Source organism: Sinocyclocheilus grahami, unplaced genomic scaffold (assembly GCF_001515645.1).
Source record: "Sinocyclocheilus grahami isolate Dianchi unplaced genomic scaffold, SAMN03320097.WGS_v1.1 scaffold16.1, whole genome shotgun sequence".
Taxonomy (NCBI): Eukaryota; Metazoa; Chordata; class Actinopteri; order Cypriniformes; family Cyprinidae; genus Sinocyclocheilus; species Sinocyclocheilus grahami.
Genome location: NW_015505195.1, coordinates 491590 through 516773, shown reverse-complemented (window position 1 = coordinate 516773; position 25184 = coordinate 491590). Strand labels below are relative to the sequence as shown.

The window sequence follows — 25184 nt, the reverse complement described above, 5'->3', positions numbered from 1 at the left end:
ATACACAAATATATATATATATATATATATATATATATATATATATATATATATATATATATATATATATATATATATAAACAGCATATTACAAACCTAGTCTTACATACAGTAAGATGTAAAAATACGTCATCAGCCTAGTCTGCTTCAGGTACAAATGGAACCTATTTCCCATCTAAAACGCCTGATATTTGAAAGCAAAATATGGAGAAAAAAAATGTAGACCTCAAAAATGCACTCACTAAAAAGACTGAATGCAGACCATCATCAAAAAAAAAATCTATTTTCTCTGAGGCTAAGAGGAGCAGCCTTCATCTTACGGTCAGCAGAAGGTGTTTGTTGAAGGTGTCTGGATAGAAAACAAGAGAATTTGTCAGTGTAATGGTTATCTATCCAGAAGGTCAGTCTGTATGCTTGCCCTGGTTTTTCTTGAGCTTACATGAGCCCTACAATGAAACCATTTCCCAAACCAGTTCTACACACCTCATGACTCCATATATATAGTCTTTTCAGAAGCAGCTGCGAGTAACACTGATATTTATCTGTGGTGAACAGCACTCATTTTTAGCAAACAATCGGTATATTGCAAGAAATTATTTAATAACACTTATTCCTAGAATTACTGAAGTCATAATAGTTTAATTGAAAGTAGCTTCAAGAAATAATTAGTAATATTATTTAAGAAAAAGAAAAAAACATTACCAAACATTTTTTATGAAACTGTTTATTTAAAGGGATCATATGATGTTGCTAAAAAGAGCATTATTTTCTGTATTTGGCGTAATGAAATGTGTTTATGCGGTTTAAGGTTCAGAAAACACATTATTTTCCACATACTGTACATTATGGTTTCTCCTCTATGCCCCGCCTTTCTGAAACGTGTAGATTTTTACAAAGCTCATCGGTTTGAAAAAGCGAGGTGTGCTCTGATTGGCCAGCTATTCAGTGCATTGTGATTGGCCGAATTCCTCAAGTGTGTGACGGAAATGTTACGTCCCTTACCATATTGTGATGCCTGCGGCAACCACATGTGATGACCCCGGGCTGGACTCCGCTTCGTCCACAGTGAAAGCCGATCCGGCGATCCACAGCGCGAAGTTGATGTATTTCCTCAGCGACCAGCACGGATCAGCTCCAGGCATGACGAAGCAGATATCATCCTCTTTTGGAAGGCCAAACAAAGTAGTTTTGCTTTGACAACGAAACACAGCGCCTTCACAACATGGCGGCGGCGGCAACAACAATACTACAGCGAGAATAAAAGTTACGCCTTCTTTCTTTGCGTGAACATTTGGGCGGCGTTATGCAAGTCTTCCCACATAGTGAGGTAGATATGTGGGGGCGTGTTAGAACGAGCCCTTTTAGGTAGGCGTGGCTGACTCTTAACTTTTATAAAGAATATCTTTTTAGATTTGAGACTTTAGTCTTTGCAACTTTACAGATCTTCTTTATGCACCAAGAGCTTGTAACACTCCAAAGAGAAAGGAAACATTTAAATCGCATCATATGACCCCTTTAAATAAACAAAATACTCTACATGTACATCCCAGACCATGTCTTGTGTTCATTGATTAAATCCTTATTTGTAAAATCATTTACTTTAGCAAACAATTAAATTTTCTGACATAAATCTTTACTAATTTTTCCATTTGTCTCCTCTCTCCAGACTGAAGACAGATCTAGATGATCAATACATTCAAATGTAACTCATTCAAAAGTAATGCATCAACCTGACATGCTCTGGCCCTACCCCATCAACCCCAGATTATTATTTTTTACTGTTGCATTGTGTAAAAAAAGGACCTCATTTAGTCTATAATTACTCAACTTTTTTAATTACTAAACGTATTTATTTAATTATTTTAAGTAAATAAGTTGTCAAATTAAATGGTTCAGCTTTTTTCAGCATGACTGATTATACTAAATTTGTGAGCACACTGACAAATAAGAGACTGTGCTTGTGCATCCAAACACATCATTCTTCATTTCTGTCCCTCCTCCTTTTGTGACTGACAAACACATCAGATCAGGCTGATGAATAGGCCTTTTCAACATGTCAACATAAATTATTCAGCTTTGACAAACAAGTCTGGCATTTAAACTCTGCTGGTTATTGAGGGTGGAACATTTATAGGGTGAACAGAACAATTTAAGGTGAAAATGCTTTCAAATGAATCTGAAATGTCCCCTGAAGACAAAAACACCAAATGCCTCTCAATATAAACATCCATACCTCTTTAAATAGTTGGGCACCCTGCATATGTGATCATGTGTGATCAGAGATATCTTAGTTTGCCATTTAAGATAATGTCATGCAGTTCAGTAAAGTCTGGTCTCACAGGACTTCAAAGGAAAAATGAATGAGAAATTAATAAATAATTGCTTATAAGTATTGACCAGTAGGTGACACTTTCACCAAATTCATAGTTACTAGCATACTAGCATAATACTCTTAAAGATTCAGTCATAATCAGTCTTATGATTTTGAGACAAATTATAAAATATATACAGTATACATTACCATTCAAAAGTTAAGGGTCTGTAAGATTTTTGGATGTCTTTGAAAGAGTCTCATATTCACCAAGGCTGAATTTATTTGATCAAAATTACAGTAAAAACAGCACAACTGTGAAATATTATTCAAATTTAAAATAGATGATATATATATATATATATATATATATATATATATATATATATATATATATATATCTATATATAAAATGTTCTTATTTTCACATGTAATTTATTTCAGTGATGGCAAAGCTGAATTTTCAGTATCATTACTACAGTCTTCAGTGTCACATGATCCTTGAGAAATCATGCTAATATACTGATTTGCTGCTCAAGAAATATTTCTTATTATTATCACAGTTGAAAATATTGATGAATAGAGGTTTAAAAACAGCATTTATCTATATATAAATTTTTCTTATTTTCACATGTAATTTATTTCAGTGATGGCAAAGCTGAATTTTCAGTATCATTACTACAGTCTTCAGTGTCACATGATCCTTGAGAAATCATGCTAATATACTGATTTGCTGCTCAAGAAATATTTCTTATTATTATCACAGTTGAAAATATTGATGAATAGAGGTTTAAAAACAGCATTTATAAGAACATATTTTTGTAACATTATAAATGTATTTAAATGTAGTCACTTTTAAGCGATTTAATACATTCTTGCCGAATAAAGTGTTAATTTTTTATTTTTAAATCTAATCTAACTGACCTCAAACTTTTGAACAATAGTGTATATCAAAATCGACAAAAATGTTCCTGAATTCAGGTCACGTTTCAAAACGTATGAACAGAAACGTAAGTGCCACTTTGACCTGCTGCACCTGGTATCATGAAAATAAACGTCAATCATTGCCGGTATTCCTGATACATTGACTGCATTGATCACTTCTAATTCAAATTCTTCAAAAACTTCAAAGTCCACTTTCAATGATTGTTGTGGACATCTGAGACACAAAATCTAAATGTCTACACAAGCTATCTGCTGCATTTCTGCTTTTGGTCAGAGCACAGAATGATAGTGAAAGATGGAGACAGCAATGCGCCACAGGCCATTCCATTCGACACGTCACAACCACAGGTCCATGCTAGAGAACACCACCTCTGTTTTCCTGGATGAACGACCCCAACTCCTACTGGAGGATCACACAGGCTAAGGGCAATACAGAGTCAATGTGTGTGTGTGTGTGTGTGTGTGTGTGTGTGTGTGTGCGTGCGTGTGTGTGTTTTATGAATGTTTGTGAGTGTATCTTTGAGTGTTTATCATAAACGTCTCTAAGCATATCTGTGTGTTTTCATGAATGATTGTGACTGCATGTGGGTCACCAAATGTCCAACAATAGTAAAAGTAAAAGCTACAGACATAAGGAAAAGCACTTAGTAAATAATGTCTTCATGAAAAGGTAAAAATGCATTGAGAATTGTGTAAGGGTTAGTTTTTTTTAGGTTTATTTACTTGTGCATGTATCTGTGCAGCAACTGTATGTTTCATGAATGTACAGTATGTGCGAGTCCTATGAATATAATCTAAATATAAGCCTGTCTGTCATCTGGCCTCTGTTCTACACTGTAGAGCAGCTCCTGCCCAACCTGTTTCTCTCATTATCTTACAATGTGTCTCCCTGCCAGTGACGTTCTGAGCACAGGGTCCAAAATTAACAACCATTTAGCACCAAATGGGAGTAAAAACTGGCTTTGGAATATATATATATATATATATAACCTCATAGGGAACTGTAACAAATACATGTAAATACATGTGATTGTAAAACAGATAATCTGACTCTCAATAGTGTAACACAAACCATCTAGTAAAGAAAATATTCTTTTCTAGGATACGTGCATATTTTTTCTTTCTCCAGGCATATGAATATTCCCCATTAACCACCAAAACAAATATATGAACAACAAAATATCAATGCATCTTTATTTAAAAAAAATAAATAAAATAAAATAAGACTGAAGATCAAATCTCTGACACCAGACCTACCTATTATCTACAGACAATAAACATAATAATAATAATAATTATTATTATTATTATTACTCTTTATATTTATAAACCATACAGTGTCATTAAATGGTGACATTATTATGCTGCTTCAGTTACTCCAGTGATCAAGCATATATGTTGCATTCTGATATGCTTGCATGAAAAGGCCTGGGTAAAGTGTGTTCAAAGCCGCCCGGGTTTCACAGAAAGAGGGTCAAAGTTCAGTTTGCGTGAGAGGTTTAATTAGATCTTGAAAGGAGGCAATAGGGACGGGTGGCTCGAGAATCCGTTCCAGCCACTTTTCGAGATTTTTGATTTTGGCACAATCAGCTACGGGGTTGCCATGACGATGCCTTTGACCTGTGCCTCTTTAAATACAGTGAAGTCGGATGGGAGATGAAAACACTGTGTCACTCTTGACTGCACCGGCGCTATTGTCTACCGTCATGTGCTGGGTTATCATGACAGTGCTTAATCACGCAACCCAGGCGAGCATCAACAAACCATTAGGCATCTGTAGAGACATTGGCGATAATAGCCCAGCGCAAGACATATTGTGAAGCGCCATTGTCTCTCTATGTGTGAAAAATGACAAATGATATTGTGTACTTGTGACAGCAATTTTTTACAAGGCTTTGTCTTTTTCCTGTCTGTTACTTAACAACAGAACAGAGACTCCCACGCAGTCACACAGCACATTCACACACACACACACACACACACACACAGAGTCATGCAACATGGTTTTAGTACACTTAAATGTCTCTCTGAACAATTTGGACCAAACATAAGACAGAAAGCGGGCTAAGATCACAGATTAGATGTTATATGCTTCCCATTTGTCCATTACCTGCTTTGCATTAGTGTGTGAAAATGAAAATGAAAAACCATAAATCTGGCTACACTCTTAAAAATAAAGGTGCTTCACGATGCCATAGAAGAAGCTTTTTGTCTAAATGGTTCCATAAAGAACCTTTCTATTTCACAAAAGGTTCTTTGTGGTGAAAAAAGGTTCTTCAGATTATAAAAAGGTAAGAAAGAGATGGTTATTTAAAGAACCGTTGACTGAATGGTTCTTTGTGGAAACAAAAATGGTTCTTCTATGGCATCGCTGTGAAGAACCTTTTGAAGCACCGTTATTTTTAAGAGTGTAGTGCTAAATATTTTCACCACACTCACAGACAGCACCTAAAACAGATGGAAGACTGCCCCATTTCTAAACCACTGGAAAATGTGCTTTTTAACATCTTAATATTAAGGGCTGAGACTGCTGAAAAGAACAAAATTAGCATGTGTCCTTCCAGTTTCTGGAGAAAAAAAACTGAACATTTAACTGTATAAAGCACAGATATGAAATAGTTGTTTGCTGACAGGAAAAGCGCAGGCTCTTTTACGTATGTGCTGAAGGAGGACAAGGGCTTATGTTTTACGAGAGCTGTGACTCATATGTAACCTTTCTGTGGTCACGTTGAAATACTATCATAACAGGCAATGGGTGAACACGCAGAACACAACACAGACATAAAAACATGAAGCTTATCCATATCATGCATAAGGTTTGCCATAAAAAAAGAAACATTTTGACATTACTACCATAATTTAGAGTCATTCTTGCAATGCCCACTTTAAATTGATACTACCAGTTAAAGTATGGAATGGACAATGGAAGGAATTATTCTGTGACCATGTCATATTTATACAACAAACATGAAGCTTATCCATATCATGCATAAGGTTTGCCATAAAAAGAGAAACATTTTGACATTACTACCATAATTTAGAGTCATTCTTGCAATGCCCACTTTAAATTGATACTACCAGTTAAAGTATGGAATGGACAATGGAAGGAATTATTCTGTGACCATGTCATATTTATACAACTATGTTATATTTAAAGCAGCACTATGTAACTTTTAACTCTAGCGGTTAATAAACAGAACTGCACACATCCCGCGGAAGAACATTCCAACCGGAGATACTTCTCTAAGTTTATGTCTATGGCGAACCAAAGACTTAAACTACTTCAGTCTGTGTGCATTGAATTTATTTAATACACAAGTTTCACAATTTGAGTTGAATTACTGAAATAAATGAACTTTTCCACGACATTCTAATTTATTGAGATGCACCTGTATATATGTATTACATGTATTAGGTAATTTGCTTTGGACAGAAGTGCCTGCTAAATGTACATAAATGTAAATAAATGTACATTTAGGTCACATGCGAGGGCTGTCTGGAAAGTATCCAGCCATGTAATATGAAAAATAGAGACATTTATCGAAGAAGATCACATTTGAAAATCACCTTTGAAAGGGAAGAGATTTCAGACAGTCGATGTGATTCAGGAAAATATGACGAGGCAGCTGATGGCCATTCCAACAAAGGATTATGATAATGTTTTGAACAGTGGAAGAGACACTGGCAGAACTGTGTGAGGTCCCAAGATGCCTACTTTGAAGGGGACTGAGGCGTTATTGTCCTATGTACAATGTTTCTTGTATCTTCTATCTTCTTCGATAAATGTCTATATTTTTCTTATTACATGGCTGGATACTTTGCAGACAGCCCTCGTAATGGAAGGTAACATAAATGCATGTGAATTAATGTATATGAGTGATTATCAACGCATAAATACCTTTACAGGCTTATGCTTAAATGCTTGAAATTTATTAATTATCCAGCAGGGCTAGATGGATGAGAAATGCTGATTCAGATAAAGTCACTGCATTGGTAGAAAAAAAAGTATAGTAACATTTTATCCATATTGTGTAGAAGAAAAACATAAAATTAACTAAGATCAGTAATCCAACATCATTCACATAATTATGTGTTGACAGTCTTGACAAAAAATGACAGAATGTACAATGCTGTTCTGTCAGGCTAACAGATAGATCAAATTAGGCTAGGTGCATGTGTACCTCGCCTAAATAAGGACATATCATATACAAATTACAGGTAAGTAAACCAATGTGTATATCTCTATCTCACAGGAACAGTACTTTAGACCTTCATTCATTTACACAAATCAAACGCTGGAATGCCTTATTGTACTACACTGATATTTCATCGTAATTCCACCATCTTATCTAATAAAATGCCTATTATTCCCAGACATTCCCATCTCTGTTTAAGCATTAGTCCTACAGTACATCAGCACTAGGGTGCATATAAGCAAAAAAAGTAGCTGATACAGTATGTGCTGCTCAGCTCAGCGGGATCTAGAATATCTGGAGCCTGTGAGAGTGTCTCAGGGGTGTTAGGGTCATTATAGGCCCTCATACCGTGTTTAAAACCAAATGAGAGATAATCATTTCAGTAGTGCCTAGCACTGTGGGACACAGCTCTCTTTTTCTCTTTCCACACTCCCTTTAGCCATTCACACTCATGCAAGTGCTGCAGCGGTGATGTACTTTGGGCTGCCTCTGTTGTTTTCTGCACTCTAAATATAATATTTTGTAATTTTACATAATATAATTTCAGAAGGCTTGCTGAATAGATCGAAGTAAAACCCTGTGATCAGTGACTAGAAATTAATTAAAATATTCTCAACATAAAAGTGTGCTAACAATTGATATTCAAACATATTTTTGATGAAAGTGGTCTAGTTAACCATTTTATGAAATATTTACTTCACTTTTTTTTTTTACAGGAATTATGAGTTCTAACATCTAAACATGTTCTAACTTTACATTCAATATTTTGGTAATGCACCTACAAGTTGGTTTGCCAAACGCCAATAAACGCCTTATAAAGGGATTAATTATTAAAAATGTACATTAATGAACATCTCAACAATTTAAAAAAGGCTCATAATGCAAAGAAATTGTAATATTTTTTTTTCTGAGTGTGCTTCTTAAAGAGTTAAACAGCAAGAATGACACCACAAATACAAAGGTGTTTTAAGAATATCTCCTATGCATGGATTATTATGGGATGAAAAGTAGCCATTGCAGCTGTTACTTCTTTACAGAAAGAGTCTTTTCTCTTCTCCTGCTCCTATAGTCCTTTCACTCAAATGACTGTACTGAAAATCTTGCTTGATGCAACTCACCTATAATTTCCCAGTGTTATGACATGTACTATATAAGGCAGGGATAACAAGTAAGTTCATAGTGTATAAAATATTTATTTTCTGCCCACTTTTCTCCTGGTTTAACAACTGTCAATCCCACACAGGTTAGGATGATTCCAAGGGCCCGACGAGGGAGAGGGGGCCCGAACGCAATTTCTACTGAGGGGGACCCCATTCTTCTTGCTGGTGAATCAGACATTGCTACTTCTCTCATGAACACATTTTTAAGCAAAGAATGTCCAACATTTCAGTCTGTCCATTTTATAAAACTATCGTCTCACTTCAGAAGACTACTTTTATGATAATTTTATGGTGCCTTTTGAAGCTTGAAAGCTTCAGACCCCTTCACGGTAATGGCAGTGAACCAGAACATTGTTAAAATGTATTATTCAAATTGGCTTGAATGGCATGAGGGGGAGTAAATGATGGAATTTTAATTTCTGGGTGAAGTATTCCTTTAAGTAGTCTGACCAATAAAAATTTCTACAAAGTGTGCAAAGAGCTTATTATATTGCATGCTGTGTGCGTGCATGTGCCACTTACTCCCATTCCTTGCGCCGGGCCTGTGGGGTGCTCTGGATCTTGTGTGCCTGGTGTGCTTTAATGATGTCCCGTTGTTCAATGAGTCCCCCCCTGCGCCGTTTAATGATATTCGGGCTGACGGGCATGTCGGGGTCCAGACACAATGAGGCCGCCCCCTCGCATGACCCTCCAAGATCCAGGGAGGATGGTGCCAGACCCATGGGATGGGCGTGGGGGACATAGAGCATGTCGAAACTGGATGCATGGGACAGGAAGCTGTCAGCCAGGCTCTGGGGCTCCAGGAGTGAACAGGAGTGGGAGCCGTCCTCCAGGGTTCCCCGGTGCTTGAGCCAGCTCTCTGGGTCCTGAGACTGGAGGAGGAAACTTTGCTGTGGCGGGCTCCCTCCACACATGCCCTGATTGAAAGACGGGACTGCCAGGGCATTGCAGTCAGAGAGGGTCTGAGCGCTGACCGAACAAGTGCCCAATTCCAACATCTTGAGGCCAGACTCTCAGCATCGTTCTGTTTGAAGAGGAAATAGGGAGATGAGACAATTATATCTAATAATTACAAAAATAATTTTAAGCTAAAACAGTGTTGTAAATTGTAAACCAGGGGGCCGGGACCCATCAGGGGGCCTTAACACTTCCTAAAGCAGGGTTATTATAGTTTACTAAAACTAAAACCTTAAAAAAGTGTGTTACTTGAAATAAAGTCGTTGCCAAGGCAACATTTCTCATGTTCTTTTAGTTTAACCTGATGTACCTAACCAAAAATTTTTATTTAAATTAATAAAAAAAAAATAATAATTAAGACACAAAAACGTAAAACCCTAAAAAAAAAAAATTTTTTTATGAAATATAAAATGTAAAACAAAATAATAAAAACTGTAACAGTATCTCAACGACACTAAAATAACACTGTTTCAAAGGACCACAAGATGGTTAAAAATTATTTTAAATAAGACAAAGCCAGCTTTAAAATAAGTAAAATCAGCTAAAATTCAAGATGTAAACTGACATCAAATTTCTCATTTTAATTTCTTTATTTTTAATTTGTCCTGTTCTAGAAACTGGAAAAATGTCATGGAAATTAATAAAATCTTCATGAAATTTATAAAAGGTCATGAAAATATCTATAAATATATATATATTTCACAAGCTGTAAAATAGTTTATTTTAAATAAATTGCTACTTGTGAGAAAAATAAATAAATAAACAATCATGAACGACTGGAAAAGTCATGTAAATTCATTAGTGGGAACCCTGAAGAACATTCAGTTCTTGAAACAGCAAGTTGTGAAATTTCAGAATGTAATTAAAAAAAAAAATTATTATAATTATTTAATTTAATTATATTCATATTTTGCCCCTTCTAATTTCTGTAAATTGAAAAAAAAATGTCAATGAATAACAGCAGACGTGTGATTTATCAGTCTATAGACCATTTTTGGTTCATGACAGCAGTTAAGAACCAATGATCTACTGTTCAAGCAACAAATTATGTCATCAACACGCAACAAAGATTTTAAAAACACATTTACTATTGACTACAGTGTTAATAACAAACAAAGAGCTGATATAATGCCAGGAGCATCAAGGAAAATAGTTTTAGCATCCTTAGCTTGTTAACTGTCAAATGTGACACTAATTTAATGACATATTCTCTCAAGTATCATTCATGAGGAGCCCTCATTGTTGTAGAAAGAATGCTGTCGTTACAAGGCTTGTTTAATGTGTTGCCTCTAAAACAATTTTGGAACAGTGACAGCCTTAAAAAAAATCATGTAGCAGAGTCACAGCAACCTAATGAGGGAATCAGTTATGCCAAGAATAAACTAATTAAATCCTAATAAAATCCCAGCTAACTCACAAATCATGCAAAAGAATTAAAAATTCATTCAAGAATGTCTATACTCTCCATATTAGCTTCTCATATGAATCTGGCAAAACATATCTAGACATTTAAAAACACAACAGTGCTAGAATTTTCAGACAAGTCCTCCTAGAGTACAAGCCAAGAACCCCAAATATGACAGATTGCTTTGTGAGGGACTTCCTAAAGTATACATTCAGCAATATATTTTATTTTTACTGTGTGAGAAATATATTAAGCATGCTATTTCAAAATAATATGTAATAAAATCACAACAGCATGATTAAATATCTTTAAGAAAGATATTAAAATATTATGTAGAAAATATTTAATTTGATTTAAACGTATAGAACTTTTTCGCTTGTAAACAGTGCTTGATCGGTGCATATTTCTCTCCTGATTCAGACAAGATGACGTTTTCGCTGGCGAAAGCAGTATTATACAGAGGATTTAACGGAGGAAGCAATAGTCCGATGTTCAACATGCCTTGATGGATTTGTTTCTTACAAACACACACACAGCTTTTCGCTTCACAAGACATAAATTCATGAACTGGAGTCTTACGGGTTATTCATGGATTATTGTGAAGTATTAAACAGCTGTTTGGAGCCTCATTCTGACGGCACCCATTCACTGCAGAGGATCCATTGGTGAGCAAATAATGTAATGCTAAATTTATCCAAATCTGTTCCGATGAAGAAATAAACACATCTATATCTTGGATGGCCTGATGGTGAGTAAATTTTAAGCAAATTTTCATTTTTGGGTGACCTGCTCTTTTAACGTTGACAGCTAAGAAAAATACATTTTGTAAAATCTTTAGGGGTTTTTTTTCCAATTAAATTTTCCATAGACCGCTTAGCACACCCCGGACCACAGTTTGAATACCTCTGATCATCTCGTCAGACATATCTAGTCCAGAGAAAGTCTGCTCTCAGCATGATTCACACGGCACACTGGTGGATTCTCTGGTAACTAATCTCATTAGTCACTAACTGGATCACAAAAAAACAGGTCATTACCATGTGATACTATGTGAAGATAACCACATGATCAGAGAGTACTAGTTAGCTCACCATAGTGACTCTGACTCCACAGATTTGATCCATATGTGCTTTGATCTCTAGTAGCATCAGTTTGAGGAATCAAACATTGGTGCAAAGCATTATCTATATTTTGATTAAGATGGCCTAGTTTTCCTTGCAGACTCTCTATAGATTCTAGTTACTGTTGGAATAGTATAAAAGACATTTTCAGTTTCCTTTTCAGTGCACCTTGTTTGGGGTCCAGATCTAATTATTCGCCTCCTTCAACACATCGACACCATGAAGCCAGAGCTGACAGGGCATAAATTATTAAGACTGGCCAAATAAAACAAAGTGACTGAAAAATACAAACTGATCCTGTGCTCCGAGCTCTGTGATTCATCATGCAAATCTACGCAAAAGCGGTGTGGCATCTTATTAAACCCCAGCTGAAAATGGGGCAGCTGTTGACAGTTGCAGCAGGATGCAGGGGTGTTTGTGTTTAGACTATATTTACCACAGTGGCCTGCATCCAACATCATCTCAAACACTAATAAGGGTGAAATATAGGATGATGCTAGCCTTCGGTGAACGGGAAAAAGACCAAATCCTGTTTAAATGTGGATATTATTATCTCAGTGATGTGGCTGTATATATACATTTTAATTCTCAGAGGTTGTGCCTTCATTCACTTAAAATACTTTTAAAATACATTTAATTGAAGTATCAACTTTGCCTGATATATATCGTTTGAATTCATATTGAGATCTCTGATTTTGATTGCAGACTTGGGTCTCCAGGCTATCAGTATCCTTCCGTACTGTGAGAGGATATTTTTTGTCACACCTCCATTCTGACGCAACTGGTCCAAGTCCATCCACTTTATTTCTGCCCAGTTGTGAGTCTTGCTGTAGCCTAACCCATGGTGAGCTAATGACAGGCCACGCATTGACTCGGAAATATAGGAATTAATTGCAGCTGCATAATAATGAATAAGAGCTTCCAACAGTGAGGGAGAAACATATACCTGCCTGTGCCAAGTTTCAGCAAATGCCATTAATTATAGACTCTGATAAATGAAAAAGGAAGACGGATGTTTGAGAAATAAAAATGCATTTGCACAAAAACAAAAACCAGGAAAGGTTCTCTGTGGCACTGTCAGTTAATTATGGGCGTAATGGGTCCATTTCCTACATTGATCAGAGAAACCATCCTAAGTGATCACGGCAAATGAGCCCGGAGCACGTCTGAACTAAACACATCTGAACAATGCCACTGTGATATTGTTGGTATCAACTGATGACTCAGTACATATAAAAAAATTAATTGTGACATCAGTTGAGGTTTTCAGACATCATTTATAAAAAGTACTATAGCACTACTATTGTATCAGATTGTATCTCTTTTGAAGAGACAGGGGCAAGTCGTCACACTTTTTATTCCAATGACTACTAGACATATACTGTAACTTTATATACTGGCTACAAAAATAATATTAATTTACACAAGTTGACCTTTTGGAAACAACATGCACCAATAGTGTGTTGTATTGTCAAATTACTGTATATGGGGTAAATTGCCACAACCTATTGTAGACTATTTACTGCCTTTTTAAATTAAAACATAGTCATGTTTAATTGATAGTTTAATTTAATATAGGTTAATTTATAGTAATGTTTAATTTAGTAATGTTAATTTATTTAATCCAAAATACTGCAAAAAACAGTAATATTGTAAAATGTTATTTCAATTTAAAGGAACTTTTCTATTTTAATATATTTTCAAATGTAAATTATTCTTGTGATGGTGAGCTGAATTTTCAGCAATCATTACTCCAGTCTTCAGTGTCACATGATCCTTCAGAAATCATTTTAATATGCTGATTTGATGCTCAAAAACATCACACAAAACACATTTGACAGCCCTGACCAGACATTTACAATGTGTGGTTTGAGAATATAGTTGACTTGAGAATATAGTTAATAATATTTATAATAATATGTATAATCTTTGTGTATGACCAGCCCAGGTCTCCCTCACACCTGAATGATTACCATATTCATATACCATGGTATTTACACACAGTACTGCTTCAAGGAGTACAATAGTTTTTCCCATACACTCTCAGAAGAAGAAAAAAACCTGTCACTGGGGCGGTAACCTTTCAAAAGGTGCAAGTTCGTACCTCATTTATCCCTAAAGGGTGCATATACTGTATCACTGTTAGCACAAACACAAGAACATTGTTATAGCGATACATTCCTCTATTTACCATGACACTCTGACAGAAATGAAACTTCCAAACAGTAAATCTCAAGAAATACAAGCACAGCAGCAGAGCATCTCCAGTATTAATCATATATGGCAGTGAATGACGCAGATCCATTATTCCACTCAAATAGCTAACAAGCTGCACCTGGACCAGGAGGAACGCAGCCGGTTAGGGGCTTATTCTTTTTATCAGTACTGTTTATCTTTCCTTCCTACTGTCTGTGTTTACCTAGCATCTTTAAAAGTACTCCATTTCAATGAGTCATAGTCCATTAGGAAATCTAACATGCTTTTTCTTTTTTAACAGTTTTGTCATATATAGGCCACATCTCTGAAAAACAGTCAATTATATCAGCAAAAGAGAAATGCAGGGGATCATCAGGTGAATCAATCAGGAAAGAAGTGAGAGTGAAAGGAGAGACAATAATGAGAAATGTCCTGTTTTTGAATTGGCACAGGTGGGTTGGGAACTAGATATAATCAAAACGGACTCAAGTTCTTTCAAGTCAAACGGACAAAAGCTAACCTTTTAGAGCCTTGAACGCTTAGAACAGTGGACTGGATGTGTTAGTGATGCAGAGAGAACGGAAACATACCCTCATGCTTTTCAGAGGAATTTGAACTCTAATCCCTCAGTGCTGGATAATTCAAGGTGAGGGCGAAAGAGCATGTAACCTTTGCAAACACCTGGTACCCCGACTGAATCCCAGCAAAATCCCTTTTTGTCCTCCCCCTCTTTTCCTGCCCTCCTTCATCACCTCTGACACTTAGCAAGCCTTTCTGGGTGTATTATCAGAGCTCCAGTCAACAGAGACAGCCTGAAATACAGCAGATGAAATTGATTTCCCTTTATTGCTTTCCCACGGGAAGTGAAGAGAACATCAGCAGTGGACCATTTCTATCTCATTAATTAGAACTTCTGAACCTCAGCTTTTAGAAATCACTTCCATCTGATGCAAAAGAACACAAATATGGCTAAAACCAGAAAGGACTTTTTTATAGCTAAAATGGTACACAAAGACCACAATTACACATTTGGTATTTAAATGACCTGTGCTAACTAAGAGATTAAAAAAACATTAATTCCATATCGCTAAACTATATAGATATAGTTTTAAAAATCATTCTAAATTTAAAAGAATACCAGATTTCCCACTACAACTAAAACAAAAATGGCACAGAGGAACGATATCATTGGAATCACTTTAAGAATGATTTTTTTCAAGCTGATGAATGGACAGAGACAATCAGAAGTGAGCATTTAGCAGCAGACTACAAAACTGCAGTGCGTGCTGCAGAACATTATCGTTGGTGTGGATGCTAATATAGTTATCGTTATATTTATATTTATAGTTATCGTCTTGGTGAGAAGGGACCTTAACTCTTACAAAAAATTACTTTTATTTATAACATGGTACTGGATGATTACCATGGAATTTACCAGGGTTATGCACCATTAAGAATTCAGTTGAAAATTCCTTTTAGATTTCAAATCAGTTCCTGAATTTTAACTGAATTTAAATTGAGGCAGCAAACAAAATTGCAATTTACAATTTGAAACTGATTGTAAGGATGTAGATTCTAAAGTTAAGGAATTCATAACTGTAATTTTCAATAAGTAATCCAAAGTTTGTCAAAAGAAACTTGGTTGGCATGAAAAAAAAGTTAATATAACAAATATAACAAAGATTATTGGATAATTTAATGTTACTTGCCATTTTTTTTAACTGTTTGTAAAATTTATGAGCAATTTCTGAGTGAAAATTGTTTCTACGCCAATTTTTTTCAGTATATTAAAGTTGAAAAAAAGCCTTGACGCCTTAAAACGCTTGCAGGTGTTTGAGTGTTCGCCAGTTCCCGCCTCCTTCTTCCCGACCTACAAACTACGTTACAATAACAAAGAGTGAAAAATTTAAGGGGGTCTGAATACTTTCCGTACCCACTGTATATCTATATCTATATAGATTTCCACATATGGCATATAATAGATATTGTGGCCATAAATTAAGACTTAGTTCCCATGAGTTATTAATTTGTGGGCCTGTTTTATTCATTCATTCCCTCGTTTTAGTTAAATCATGGCCATGTTGTACTAATTTCTTCCCTAATTTTGATTTTAGTTCAATCTTATAATGTGTGGGGCTCTGTATTTATTAGCCATAATATGGACATCTAACAATAGCTCTTTAACAAGCTAGCTTGTTAAATAGCTCTTTTTGTAAATGCATTTTAACAAGCTCTTTTCCAACTTCAGTGTCTTGATCCACAATTAAGGAGTTTTTCTCACGCAACCACTGAGTGAAGAAAAAAATGGTCAATGTTAATGGTCTCAAGCACATTTTTGTCAGCTAAATAATGACTCTGTCAAAATCCAATGTGTCAGCTGAGGTATAGCTTGGTGATGTTGTTTTCTTCTGAATTGTGTTCAATGGCGTCATTTCACCATGCTACAAGTGGGCAATTCATTTTACCATAAAAAAGACCATTTATATCAGCTACATTGTTCTCACAGAATGTTTTATAGACATTATTATTGCATAATACTACAGGTTATATGATTAATTGTTATTTTTACAACATTACATTAGTACAAGCATGAGGTGGTAAGAGGGCATTCTCATGATTCACCAGGAAACAGATTGTTGGGTTAAGCATTGGTGCAATTTCCACAAATGGAAATATACGCTGAAACAACTAGAGACAATAAATGGCACAAGCTTTGGTTGCATTGTGCCAGCTATGACATCGCTGTGAAAAGAGGTTTTCATTCAAATTCTTATCTGAATCACTGGATTGTGAATTGTTTTTGCCCTTTTTTGTCTGGTACATTACACTCTATGAAGGATTAATCATAGCTTTATCAGTCACGATTGACATCATCGACATCATCATCCTCATTATAATTTTCATCATCCCAGAGAAAAGATAGAAAGAGAGAGACCATCAATGTCAAAAGACACTTTAGAATAGAATAATAAATATATAAGCTCTGTTCCAAACCCGAGTTAGCTGCCTCACTGTCTACTATCTACAGTCTACATATTCAATTGGCTAAACCTAATTCAGTTGGAAATGGGTTTTCTTAACACTAAACTCTTTTCAAATACCTTGTGTAAAAACCTGACCGACTGAATTAAGTAACTCAATTGAATCTCTTACAGTAACTAGCTAGCTAACAGAGCACTTTGGCATGCATAATGTATTTTTTCTGACATTACAGGCAGAACCCTCTATGTCCTTATTTGTTCAAAATCTTGCTTCACATAACAGTTAACAGTTAGTCTTAAAAAAACCTCTGTGATTGTATTGTCACCAGGACCAGAAGTGGGAATCACTCCATGATTAATTCATTTTTATCATGCTAAAAGGTCAAACCACTTTAGGAACTGTGTAACTTGTATCTGAAAGAACTGAGACTTGAAAATAGTTTATTTGTGTCATTCTGCAATAAGACCTGGAATTAATAAAGCTGCACACAGAAGGGTAAGAGATTAATATCTATCATTATACAAAGTATAAAGTTATTTGGTAGCTCGTAACACTTCCTGAATATTGCAAACATTTATGCAATTATTATTTATTATTTCTACCTTTTCCATATGTTGCATCATTCTGTTGTAGAGAAGGTCTTCCACTAAAGTAGCCTAAATAATGCAACCACATATCAGAAAACTGTATTTATGTATAAAAAGGTATGTATTGTTCTCACATGTGTGGGTGGGTTTATGCTAGCCTATGATGACTCTTGACACATATATTCTTAAACATGAGGCACAGTAAATATCATTGTGTAGCTCAAAGCCTACTGAAAATAATTATCCACTATCCAGTGCGTTCCATTCTGTGACAGTTGCGCTAAAAAAGAAAGATCTGAAAGTTGTGGTTGGTGGTCACTTTGTGTGTAAATGAACGTTTTGACCAACTTTTTCCACACTTGATGTCATTTCTAGTGAGAAATCAGTATTGTAGTAATTAAATATTCACTTAGTTATCACCAGAACTCTCTCTATTTTGTTGAAGATCACTAAAATATTATGCTTTCTCATAAATCTGTCTAAAAATCCATTTTGGAAGGTACCTTTGTGTGCAAATGCTGCCTGCAGAGTCATTGCCTGATAGGGCAACAAGTCAGCTACCTAAGTTTTCGGATGCAACCCAAGTCTTGCAGTCTTTATTAACGAGCTGATGAATTGTAAGGCTGCATATCTAGACTGCCACATCATAAAGTCTCAATTGGAAGGATCCTTAGTAGGCAGTCATCATTTCATGTCCTTCATTCGGTCTGTTTTGAAGGATGCATCAGGTGTATCCTTTGCACGTAATACAATTCGTGAAAAATTAATCAGCTGAAATGAATTGACACTGGGATTTTTCAATTTTATTATGTTATACAAGACAAAAAAAATATTTTTGATGTAAAGTATTATGTTTTCTTTTGTTTAGTTGTAAATGAATCACGTAATGATAAATTGTGCATAATATAAACCACTGGGAGACCACAGATGGTTGTTATTACCTGTACTGCATTAATGGAAAGTCAGTTCATATAAACATTTTCAATATAAAGTATTCTTCAAATTTGAATTTTAATAGTATTTTCGTGTTGTGACTGCAGGGACGGCGCCCATGCTCACCGCACAAAACCTCTATTAAAATTATCATTTGAAAAATACTTCATATTAAAAATATTTTTATTAACTGTCTTCATATTAATGCAGTAAAGGTAATGACAACCACCTGTGCCTGTGGTCTCCCAGTGGTTTATATTATGCACAATTTAGCATTATGTGATTAATTTACAACAAAACAAGGCATTCATCTCCAAAACCATTTTTTTTGTCTTTCATTGCAAAATGTATACTTGGACTAGCTCAGTGCCAATTAATTTTCAGCTAATCATTTTTCGTGAGTTGGAATGTGTGCAAAAGATTGTAGGGGATTGAAGGACGCGAAGGATACACCTGATGCATCCTTCAAGACAGGTTGAATAAGGACGAGAAATTAAGACAGCCTTCCAAGGATCCTTCAAACTGAAATATCCTTTGATGGAGCTTGATGACGTGGCAGTCGAGATATGCAGCTGTACCTGGACACAGTCTTCCAACTGAGAAGTACCCGATGGGACAGGTTTTAGAAGCACTGCAATAGAGCAGGGGTGTATAATCCTGCTCCTGGAGGGCCACTTTCCTGCAGTTTACCTCCAACCTGCTCAAACACATGACAGTTCTTAGTAAATCAGACCATGCCGTAATTAATGTAATTCTGAGATGACAACAGAACAACAGAAACAGAAACAACAGAAGTAGCACCTAAATGAATCTGGCGGCGGTCAGGTGGTACAGCAAAACTCTGGATGCATCTCAATCAGCTTCCTAGCTCCCAAGCTTGGGAATCAATATATATCGTGTACCTAACTCACCTGTCTGAAATTATCAAGTGCTCCTGAATATCTTAGTTGACTGGTTAAGCTGTGTTTGATCATGGTTGGAGCTGAACTTTGCAGGAAGGTAGATCTCCAAGAACAGGATTGGACACCCCTGGTGTACACAAATCCAGGCACTGGTAAGGACCCTGACACAGAACACCAGGGGTCTCCAGCCCTGCTCCTAGAGAGCTACCGACCTGTAGATTTCAGCTCCAACTCCAATCAAACACACCTGAATTATAGGTAGGTATTGATCATTATAGGTAGATGTGTTGGAGCAGAGTTGGAACAGAAGTTTGCAGGACTGTAGCTCTCCAGGAGCAGCATTAGAGATCCCTGCACTACACATTGACAGTGATTACTCAATTGAAAACGTCAATGTACAATGCTGTAGAAAAACAGACAAGACCTATATCTTTATGATTTTATTTTTATGCTCTTTAAACATGTTCTGTTACATATCCTTACAACCTTTCAGCTGAATATTAATAATAATTGTTAACTAGAGGTGTTCTGCCTGTCTAGCTATATGTGTTTATGCTGACATCTAATAATAAAAAAGGTTGTCTTTTCAAATCTTCTATCACGTGTCATTACATAGCTATATTACGAATTGGCTTGTGCGTTTTATGCTTCACTCTTCAGAAATGTGACGTAATTTCCGGTATGTGAGCATAGTGTGACTGTGTATCGATGCTCCCAGGTTTTTACAGTGCATTGTGAGAATATTGTGCGAATATTCCAGTGCACTGGAAGGATTTTGCGACTGAGATAGCCCATAAAATAGCTGACTCCCTGATCAGAGCCCTGACTACCGAACTATGGAGCTGATTGAGACGCCATGTCAGAATGTGGCTTTTCTGGACCAGGACTTGACAGCCTAAAATAGAAGTTAGCATTATCATGTTGCAGATAACAATGCAATTTATTAAAACTCAACGCAACTGCATTGTTTTTCATACTAAAGTAAATGTATATGTCCATAATATTAAATACTGAAATATATGAAATTCACCATTAAATGCTCAGGCACAAAATGTATGCAAGTAAACCTGCATTTAATGTAGTCTTGGCTGATCTCACATAGTGTGGTTAATAGTTTTTAAGGACACTGGGTGTCACTCAACCAGTCTAGCATTTGAATGGACAGACAGTCTTTGAACTCAACAAAAGATACAATAAATTGTGTATTTCAGTGCCTATAGAACTGCTATGAATCCCAAATCCAAGCAGCTGCACATGCAAGTTTAACTCTTCTGCATTCTTGCGCAAAACTATATTCCCTAAAAGGAATAGAGAAAGACTAAACAACCTTGTATGGAGAGGACCTCCCCAACCCCCCTGCTACATTCACAATGAACATGACTCATTGCTGACGGGCTGAAACAGTATGAAGTGCTGTCTGTTTCACATGCAGACCAGCAGAAACGAGTTCTAAAGTCTGGCCGTGTCTCACGTCAGCCAGGGGCAAAGACCTATCTACAGGAACTCACCTCTACGTCCACCCGCGCTACAGCACCTGTCAGTCCCTAAACAAAAGAGCTCAGGGGAAAGAGACAGCAGTGAGCATGTGTCTAATTACTGTAGTATGGTGACTGGTGTGTGTGTGCGTATCTCGAAGAGCTGAAACAGATGATGAAGAGAATACGGCTCATCCTGTGCAGCTTAGAGGAGGCGGTTTATTTACCAGAGAAAAAATATATATTTGTGCGCAGAGGAAAGTAAATAACAAATGATAATGAAAGGGAGATAAAACACAAGGAAGGAAACACTGAGACCGTAAGGAGCTTGGGGTTCAGAAAAAAAACTGATTCAAAGAAAATGGTGTCTTCCAGAGGGAAGAAAATGGATGTGGGTTATAACTGACACTTACAGGAATTTGCTTTCTTGTTTATTTGACTATGTTTAGCAGTTGGATCACATAAAAATGGATCTTCACTGCTTGTTCAAAATAATTTAATTAAAATTAGCTAATTCTGTGAAACGTTTGGTCACAATTGACATAATTTCATTAAACACGATCAATTTACAGGTTCACCCAAAATAAATATTCATCAATCTACTGTCATTCCAAATTTTCATTGTGCCCCCCAACCAACTTCTATTTATTCATTTTTTAAATAATGCTCTAGTCATTCTGTTCATTACCAGTACAATAAATGTGGACTGAAGCATTCAAGCTTCAAAGGTTGTGGAATGTGCCACTTTATGAGGTAATAGTGTGGCTAAACCCTGCCTCCGCAGAAGAAGATCAACGCCTGCTTCGACATCACTGCCTGTTTAGCCCCGCCCACCGATTTGCGCATATAGTGTAAATAACAAGAGAGGCAAACGCAGGTCTACACAGAAATCAAACGATAAAGATGGCTTCAAAGACAACAAGATGCTGTACAGTGCCAAGTTGTGGATCTTGCTTCTGATCCCAACATTAGGATGGATGAACTTTATTTTTAATGAAAATCCAAACCACGTCAGTAAGAACTTTGTTCGCTATATTTTTACTGCAGATTCATTTACAAACAAGGCACAGTTCAACGCAGGATTTTCAGAAAGATTGAGAACTAAAAGACAATGTTGTGCCGACTATATTGGATCCGACAGTAATGTCCCACCACACAAGTGTAACTATTTTTCTTATGTGGTCACTATTGCTTTGTTATTACAGATCGTTTGATATGTACTGAGTATTTATGCTTCCATCTGTGAATGCTGTAGGCTGTCAAACATACACAACATGTATACAAACATCTACAATCCGCCATGCCTATTCAAACAAATCGTTCAGATGAGGGGGGTCAAAACAAGACAGAAAATAGCCTATTACTTCTAAATGATTATGTTTTTTTATGTAAAAATCTTGATAACATTATAAGTGGACCTCAGAGAACAGTACAAAATAATAAAAGTTCATTTCATGACCCCTTTAACAAAACATAATCCTCCCATGCAGTTTATTTAATTAAGCGCGCTACTAAATTAAAATATGGTAATTAATTCATTTCTTTCGTTTGTGAAATTTTTTTTTTTTTTTTTTTTTTTAAATGTACTGATGCAGTGAAGAACAGTAGGCATATTTTATTAGTATGTAAGAAGAAATATTATTCTTCATCAAAGAAATTTAGATCGTATACATGGTCTACATGAAGTGGTGTCACAGGTGACTTGAATTGAAATCTCAGTCCTTCACATTTTTATTGCATCTACAAGGCATAAACAATCAAATTAATTTCAATAAGACCAAGTTCAACCAAGTACATATGACAAGACTAGTACAAATCCGGTCAAAAAAAACCAAAAAAAAAAACCTGAATTTAAATAAGTTCACTGAATATTTACTGAGTGCAAGCTCACAAGGAAAACTCAGCACAAGTCTGAATACAGACCGGCATTGTGTGTGACTGAAGAGCCATTGGAATGAAGGCCACTGTGTTGGAAGATAAGAATAGCTGCTGAAACCTTCACAGTGTGCTACAGCTGCTGTTTCACTGAGCAGCGGTGAAGTCTGCACGTGTGTTCTAGTTGGCCTTAAATGCACTGACAGAATATCTTTAAGAGCTTCAATGTCTGCATATCCATACTGCCAATATAGTTTCGCACTCATTAAAATGAGCAGACACATTCTTGAGACAGAGATCCATTTTCCACCACTGAAACACACATCTGACACATGAGATTAATCTCAAAATAATGACATTGATTTAAGCTTGAAAGCTTCTGATAACAACCACATGGTAAGACTCTTCATTAAGCCTTTTTGCTTTAGTTTAGCTGTTTTTACATCAAATCAAGAATGTCACATCTCTTAGTATGGTTTAATTGGGTTGTTGAATTTATCACATTTTCATTTCAGCAGATTTTTGATAGTTATAAGAATAATAGCCTGATAAAATATGGCATCAGTTCTTACAAAAGCTAGCAAAATTCACTCCTATAGAAGCAACTACAATGCCAGAGACAGGAAATGTTATGAAACTGAAATTAATATCAAACTGAATGTACTAGGTAAAGCTGTATCCTTTCCTGGAAAGCTACCTGACAGACAAATCCAGTCTTAGTCACAAATGTTTTAGTGCCCTCCAACACAGGACTTAAAAGCTTTCAGCCAGAAGAAGCCTAACTTCTTGCAATGATACACTTTACTGCTTTTGAGGTTCAAATCAAATATATCACTTCAATGATGAAAATGTTTCTGGAGTTCTGGAGAAGGGGCCAAAGAAATATCCACACATATAAAGGATGTGTTTGGCAAGCAGGCATATTTATACTGTCTAGCTGTAGAAGTGACAGTATAAATAGAACTGAATAATGAAAAACTGAACCAGTAAAAAATATATATTTAAAAAAATTACATTGACTTATAGCATATTTTCAATAATTTAAACAACTAGAACAAATCAAGTTTCTCCTGATGTGCTACACTTTCAAAAAGAGATCTCAATCATTTAACAAACTGTGCTCAGATTTATCAGAAGGTCTGCCATCAAAAGTAAACATTTCATTATAACCTCAACATTTTATCAAATTCTTCCAGGACCAAATTATCTAAACTATGCTAGCCACATTAATTATAGAGCTCTGTACTCCCACTATGTCAACAATGTCTCACTTGTGTCTATTTTGATTTCCTAAAGAGCTTTAGGAGAATCATCTGACAAATATATATTTTTTTCTCTCTGAGCTATAAAAGAGCAACCTCTGAGAAACAACATCCATGCTTTGTTTCTCTCTATCAGTGTAACAGCAACTATAGTGGGCCTTCATGGTTATCTACTTTCTCATTCACTTAACACAATTGAGGGATAACATTATAATCACACTATCTACAGGTCATACTATTCATATTTTCATATAATTAGCTGGGAAAAGACAATCCTAAACCAAGACGGGGGAAATAAACCATGAATCTAAGAAAATTGTTTGAGTAAAAAATTCTGCCCTGTCCCCTGCTGTTAGTCTACCATGTAAATTACACTCATTTGCACTATATGTATTTTAATTATCACCACCATGAATAGAATGAGCCCAAGCTGCTTTGAACAACAAGCATCAACTTAGTTGTGGACACAAAGCAAGACTAAACACATAATGATCAACCCTTAATCCTCTTCAAAAAGCATGATGAAACAGCTGAGAGCAGGTGGGAAATATGGTGAGGGCTCAAAGTGCCCGTGGAAATGGTTTAATATTGAACATGAAGTCATGGGTATTTATTAGCATGGTCCCTGGATCAAAGACTAGGGCCTGAAAGTGATGAGATTTACTGTTATGCAGACCGTCAGATACAATATTCATATAGAATCAAGCTGCCGCTTTCAGTGTCAACCTGTAAGAGCTTCAAAGAAAACAAACCAAAGCACTTAGAACAACCTATCCAGACAGATTCTGATTTTAAAATGATGCATCATAGTTTAAAGTAATAACATTGCTTTAACGTCTTCGACTTATGCCATGAATCGCTTGTTTTTAAGCTAAAA

At 35.9% G+C, this 25184-nt stretch overlaps 1 protein-coding gene across 1 annotated transcript in view; it reads right to left on the bottom strand.

Annotated features, from left to right (window-relative positions):
- Positions 1-25184, bottom strand: part of LOC107549680 (voltage-dependent R-type calcium channel subunit alpha-1E-like) — a 161860-nt gene that overhangs the window by 129942 nt on the left and 6734 nt on the right. Inside the window, exon 3 of the mRNA XM_016230858.1 lies at positions 9135-9636. Within this exon, the coding sequence (XP_016086344.1) occupies positions 9135-9610 (476 nt within the window). The 5' untranslated portion in view covers positions 9611-9636. The remainder of the gene's footprint in view (positions 1-9134; positions 9637-25184) is intronic.